The sequence below is a fragment of the Eumetopias jubatus genome, unplaced genomic scaffold, assembly GCF_037043125.1.
Source record: "Eumetopias jubatus isolate StellerSeaLion01/CBP00866 unplaced genomic scaffold, mEumJub1_p1.0 scaffold_4, whole genome shotgun sequence".
NCBI lineage: Eukaryota > Metazoa > Chordata > Mammalia > Carnivora > Otariidae > Eumetopias > Eumetopias jubatus.
Genome location: NW_028274810.1, coordinates 88,822,304 through 88,828,785, shown reverse-complemented (window position 1 = coordinate 88,828,785; position 6,482 = coordinate 88,822,304). Strand labels below are relative to the sequence as shown.

Genomic DNA, 6,482 nt, shown 5'->3' with positions numbered 1-6,482 from the left:
CAGTTATGAAACAAAACAGTGTGTAGTAAACAAAGGTTCACCCCTGTCCCCTGTGAGCCAGTTCTCCTCTTGGGGGTTAAATACCCTTAGCAATTTCTTGTGTGTCCTTCCAGAGAAAAATGTATATGTGATGAAAGATGAATTACAGGTTATGAAAAGATGATTCACAGGTATGCACGTGTGATATACAGGCATGCAAAGATGATACATGGGTATCGCATTAAATTTTGGATTAATATGGAAAGACCTAATATCATAATGATTTTGAGTCTCCTTATCCAAGAACAGATCACGCCTCTCGATTTGTCCAAGCATTTCCAAAGCTTTTTTGTGAATATGTATATTCTCTCACGTATATATGTTTCTCAAAAGCATAACCATTTTTTTTTCAAATGGAACTTGTACATGCTATTAAGATGCTTTCCTATTTCTTAAATGTTTTTATATTTTTGGTCACTTTTAGTAAATGAGATGTTTTGTTCCGTTATGATTTAAAAGATGGTAGGGGTTTGTATATAGAAAGACACTGATTTCTAAAAGAGTATTAACTTTGTATCTCATCGCTTTTGTGAGGTCTTGTATTGTTGGTGATAGATTTCCAGCTGGTTTTCTCTGGAAGTGATGTTGAAGACAGCCAACCCAGTAGATCCTGTGAGCATGTTAATAAATTCTTTTCGATATGAATAATGGCCTCTCACATCTGTGTAAACTTTCCCTTCCTTCCCTGATTCTACATAAGCCTCTGACACTTGGCAGGAGAAGAAACTGAGGCTTAATAAGGTGGAACAATTTGCCCAAACTGGTGAGCGACAAAGGTGGAGTTTGAACCAAGGCCTGTTATGCAACGTCTTTTGACCTCAGGATCAGGAGGCAAAGGAGAAATTGAGTTGAGGAGGGGCTTGTGCAGAAGAAGCAGAAGATGACAGTTTTTGAATGTCTACACTGTGCTAAAAACTTTACCATTTTAAAATTTTGATTTGATTTTTTTCTTAAGTAATCTCTACGCCCAACGTGGGGCTCAAACTCACAATCCTGAGATCAAGAGTCACATGCTCTACTGACCAAGCCAGCCAGGTGCCTCCATGTGCCATCTTTTTAAAACACTCATAAGAACCCTTTAAGACCAGCATTATGAGAAGATGGTTGGCCAGGGTCTGGGCGACACGGATAAAGAGATCTGGGTTTGATTATTGGCTCTGCCACTTACCGGATGTGTGACCCTAGGCAAACTCCTTAACCTCTCTGAAACTTTCTCCACTGTACCCTTGTTTCAAATGGTACCTGGATGGGTCCCTTTCCTAATGAAGGTCCATCTACTGGGGCTTGTGGCCAGGAGGAACATGTTAGTCCTTGGACCCACACACTGGAACTCTATCCCAAGTTCTAGAAAAGCTGAACTGAAATGTGTCTCCAGCTTCTGTGTTTGATTCTTCCAGGGGAGCCCAGATCTATCTATAGAGAGGCTGGAAATGTTGGTGCTTCTATGGACACAGCATTCAGGTTAAACTTTAGCCAGAATTATGGCTAAGTCACAATTAGCAAGATTTTATAGGACTTAATTCATATCAATGGGGACAGAGTTGAAAAAGCTGCGTTGGGATTTTCCATAGCTGGGTTGACTGGCATCATCAAAGAATAACTGAACACCTATAATATGTGCAGTGAGAGTAACAACAATATGAACTTAGGAAATGGGAAGTTAAAAGGCAATGTTTGAAATTTATTTTATTTATTCTTTCACTTAGTCTGATTATTATTATCCTATATAATGCGCCGGGCACTGAGTTAAGCAATAGTAGAGCATATATAATAACTAATGTGTATAGAGCACATAGTATATGCCGGACACTATGTTAAGTGCTTTACATTTATCAACCTGTATAATCTCCATCACAAGCCTGTGACGTAGGTATTGTAATTATCATCATTTTGCATGAGGAAACCGAAGGTACAGAGAAGGTAACTTGCTTGAAATCACATGGCCGGGAAGTGAAATATTTAGCTCAAGTAAGGATGTATATGACAAGTTTCCCAGTGCTCCAGGAAGCTCATAGAATACCAGGGCAGAACACATTGATATGAATAGTAATCATAGCTAATATTTATTAAATGCTTCTTATTAAATGCTTAATGCAGATATTATCTCATTTAATCCTCACAGTGACTTTAGGAGTTAGGTTCTCTTCTATTGTCTGCTGTAGTGATGAGGGAACGTACTTGAGTAACTCACCCAAGTTGGGGTTGGAAATCAGGCAGTTTGCCAGTGAAGCCCACACTGAGAACTGCAACACCACCCTGACCTTGACCTTGATGGGTGGTGGTGTAGAATCCGGACCAGTGCAACGGTGGAAAGACACTCCCTAGAGCAGGGGAATTTATGAGTGTGCCTGGAAGTATGAGTAGGAGCCTACCTTTTCCCATACCCACTTAGTGGACAGTGTAGCCAAGAGATAATCGTGGGTTCGAATCGCAGCCCCACCATCTTCCCAGCTGAACGGCTTCTGTTTATCCCCTCTGACCCTGTTTTCTTAATTGTAAAATGGGGACAATGAAAACTATTCCTCTGACACCCCCTGAGGAATAGATGTGATTGGTTCAGGAAACAACCAGCTAGCAGTTGGGCATGTAATGTGGGACAGTGGTCAAGCCAATGCACACATGGGTACAATATCAACAGTCCCTACAGAGCACTTACCACACGCCAGGCACCATTCCAAGCACTTAACATAGATTCATTTACCAATGATCTTATCAAATAGGTATAATTTTTAGGTCCATTTTATAGATAAGAGACTGTAGCCCAGAGAGACTGAATAAGTTATGCTGAGCTAGGAAATGACAGAGTGGAAACCAGGCAGTCTGGCCCCAGAGTGCCTGTGCATAGCATCTCTCTACTGCCTCAATTGTAGAAAGTGGGGTTTGAGACTGTCGGCCAGCAACGCCACATAATCAAGAGTGGGAGGAGGGAAGTGTGTCATCAGGGGAAGCTTTTTGGAGGTGCCATCTTGTCCTTTGGAAAACCTGACTCCTTGGCAAGTGGCAATCATAACACACACAAAGCACCTGGCTTCTCAGACCAGGAAAGCAGGACCCTCCAGAGTATGCCCGGGGTACAGGAAACCATAGCCTAAACACAGCTTGTTCACTCATTCCATAAGTTTTTATTGCGTACCATGAGAAGTTCCACGAGCTGGAAAAATAGCCATGAGCAAAATCAAACAAAAATCTCTGCTCTCATAGAGTTGATGTTCTAGTGTGGGGAGACAGACAAGATGCAAATAAATAAGTAGACTGTATGACCGGGGGTTGTGGTATAGAGAGAGATAAAATAGGGGCGCCTGGGTGGCTCAGTCTTTGAGCAGCTGTCTTCGGCTCGGGTCATGATCCCAGGGTCCTGGGATCGAGGCCCACATCAGGCTCCCTGCTCCGCGGGAAGCCTGCTTCTCCCTCTCCCCCTCCCCCTGCTTGTGTTCCCTCTCTCAAATAAATAAAATCTTAAAAAAAAAAAAAGATAAAATGGAGGGTGGAATGACCTATAACAGCTTGCAAGGTCAGATAGGATGGTATTTGGGAGATCTCTCAGAGTGTTTGGCCTGTTGAAGGAATAGCAAGGAGATGGGTGTGGCTGGGGTAGAGAGCAAAGGGGAGAGCAGTTAAGATGAGGTCAGAAAGGTGTAGGGGGAGGTGGGAAGGAGAACGCATCTCCACCCATCTTTAAAGTTGGTGTGTGTGCTATAGAAACAAACATGAGTTTAGAAAGCAAACTATGCATACATTTCACAGTTGGAAAATGAGACTTGAGCACAACGTGCTCATGGAGCCTCCCCTGCATAAACATCCCAACTCACCCCCTCTCTCCCCATCCCTGTGAGCCCATGGGGTTGAAAGTGGGAACACCAGGTAGGAGTGACTTTGACCGGGTTTCTAAGCACAGGCTTGGGGTCTGAGCCTTGGAGACCACCACTGCCTCAGTGTTCCGAGGAGGAGAATGTCTGGTTTCCTTACAGCTAAGATCTGAGCGTAGTCAAGGAGGTCTCAAGAGCCCTACTTCCAGGCTTTCCCCATCTCTTTGTCCTGGTGCCGGGAGGCCAGTACGTGACTGGCAACAGCCACCGCAGGGAATGTTCGCTGATTCAAACTGAATTCGATAACCCCTCAGGCACACCTGGGAGAACAGGATGCCTGGAAATATTCCTCAGCTCCAGGGCCAGTTTGGGGCCTTCTTTGAGGTTTCATTTGATTGTTTTAGACTTGGGTTTGCTTTGAACCGGTTGACCACTTTGGTTGCTTTTCAGGCAGGGTGGAAGGGGGTGGCTGGAAGGGAACTTTGGTTCAGTTCATAATTTCGTGAAAAACTAACATTGAGTTCAGTTCAGAGTCCAGACAGGCACTTCAGTTTGTTTTAGGTGTTTAAGTCCCTGTCTGTGGGGCAGCCCCCTGGTGTTTCTTTTCAACAAACAAGCTGGTCACGGAGGGAGTTGAATATGACGTCATCCTAGGCTGCAGGGGTGAACGGGGACGGTACAAGGCTCAGGGCAGAGCTAACAGCCGTCACTGACTGAGTGGCACTTGCCATAAGGCAGAGACTGGTGAGAGCGCCCCACCCGCCATAATGAAACTGAGGCTTAGGGGTTTCAGGACTTCGTCTGACTCTAGAGCAGGGCTCCTGACCTCTGGGGACACTGTCTCTTTCACAGAGTCCCTACAAGAATATTTGACCAACTTGCTATGGTCTGGGAGAGGAAGAAGCTGCAGGTTTCACAGTATTTTCACGCATACATTCAATTTGTTCAAACTGAAATGTGTTAATACACTAAGGATGTCGAGAGACAAACCTCCTATATGACTGGCCTTCATCATTCAACTGAACCTGGGAAGTGGGGAAAAGTTCTGAGTCAAGTATTACGGAAAGTCAGAAGAGGGAACAAGTAACTCTTTCCGGGGCGGGCGGTGGTGGTGATATTTGCTCCAGGCATTCAGCAGTAGCAAACCTGGACTAGGTACTTACCTCCTGCCTGGCTCAAAGGGTCACAGTCCCTGTCTTTGGGGCCGAAAACCCAGGACAGTTTCTCCGGTTTAAGGACCACCTATATCAAAATTGTCCTGATGCTTGTTAAAATGTGAATCTCCCCTTTCCCCAGAGAAGTGGAATTAGATGGATAAAGCGGGTCTGGGTGTAGCACCCAGGTGATTCTGATGCACATTCGAGTTGGCCAGGTGAGTGGGGGTAAGAAATCAGTCCAGGCAGGAGGAAGAGCATGGAAATGGCTTAGGAATCTTTCCTAGCCTTCAGGCACTAGGGTTGCAGCTCAAGACTGTAGGCTCTAGGAGAGGGATCATGTCCGTGCTGTTTACCACCCGGGGCCTGAAACTCACGAGGGCTTCATAAATATTTTTCAATATGCTGGCTCCAAGATAGAAGTGACAGGAGATTCAAAGAAAAAAGGAAGAAGTCAGAGGAGGAAAAAAAAGGTGTTTCTAAGGGGATGAAAACTTTTCAAAAAGTCCCTCTGGAAGGCAGCTCCGCCTAGCAGAGGGAGTTGGGGAGGTGGCCGCTGCGGAAAAGGGCTGAGTCCAGTGGGCTGCAGCGGGCGGACAGAGCGGGAGGCGCCTCCTCTCCTCCCCAGGCCAGCCGAAGGCATGAGGTCACCGGGCAGGGCGCCAGCAGCAGCTGCGAGGACGCGCCCGCGCCGCGGCGGGAGGCGGTGTCAGGCTCCGGCCCCCGCGGGAATTTCCTACCCGCCCCCTCGGGAGGCGTGGCTCGGAGTCCCACCCACCTACTGCCCGAGCCTGAGCTTCTCTACCGCCCCCGCCCGAAGCCACACCCCGCGAGCTGCGTCCTCCTTGTTTCCTCCAGGGTCCCGAGACGCAGGGCCTTTGGCCCCGCCCCCGACGAGGCCCCGCCCCCGGGCCCCGCCCCGCGGCTTGAAGCGGCTCAGGCTGCGGACGCCTCCGAGTCGCGCGCGGGGCGTGGGGCAGTGCTGGGCAGGCGAGGCTGCTGCGAGCTCGACGCCGGGACTGTCCAGGGAGGCGCAGCGCAGCGCGGCGGGAACCCTCAGCCGGAGCAGCCCCGGAGCAGGAGCAGCCGCCGCCGCCGTCCACGGAGCACAGCCGAACCGGCCATGGCGTTGTCGATGCCGCTGAACGGGCTGAAGGAGGAGGACAAAGAGCCTGTCATCGAGCTCTTCGTCAAGGTGAGCGCTCGCCCGCCGTCCCGCCCCGCTGAACCCCCGGCGTCCGCCCGGCGGGCCGTGGAGGGGCGGCGTCCCTGCGCCCCCACTGCGCCCTCGCGCGGCGCCCGACCCCCCCGGCCCAGAGAAGCTGCTCCCGCGCCCCCGGCCCATTGTCTCGGGCCCACCCGCGCCTTCCCGCCGCCCCGGCCGGTTGAGGGAGCCCGGGCGGGACCGGCACCCCCGGCAGCCGGCACGCGGAGTGGCGGTCACCGCTTCCAGCTGCGCGGGCTCCGGCGGCCGCCAGACCGT

General features: G+C 49.4%; 1 protein-coding gene across 1 annotated transcript in view; it reads left to right on the top strand.

The window, feature by feature from the left end:
- The first annotated feature begins 5,944 nt into the window (after positions 1-5,944).
- CLIC4 (CLIC family member 4) overlaps positions 5,945-6,482 on the top strand; it is a 73,034-nt gene continuing 72,496 nt past the window's right edge. The window contains exon 1 of the mRNA XM_028113896.2: positions 5,945-6,194. Coding sequence (XP_027969697.1) covers positions 6,123-6,194 — 72 coding nt within the window. The 5' untranslated portion in view covers positions 5,945-6,122. The remainder of the gene's footprint in view (positions 6,195-6,482) is intronic.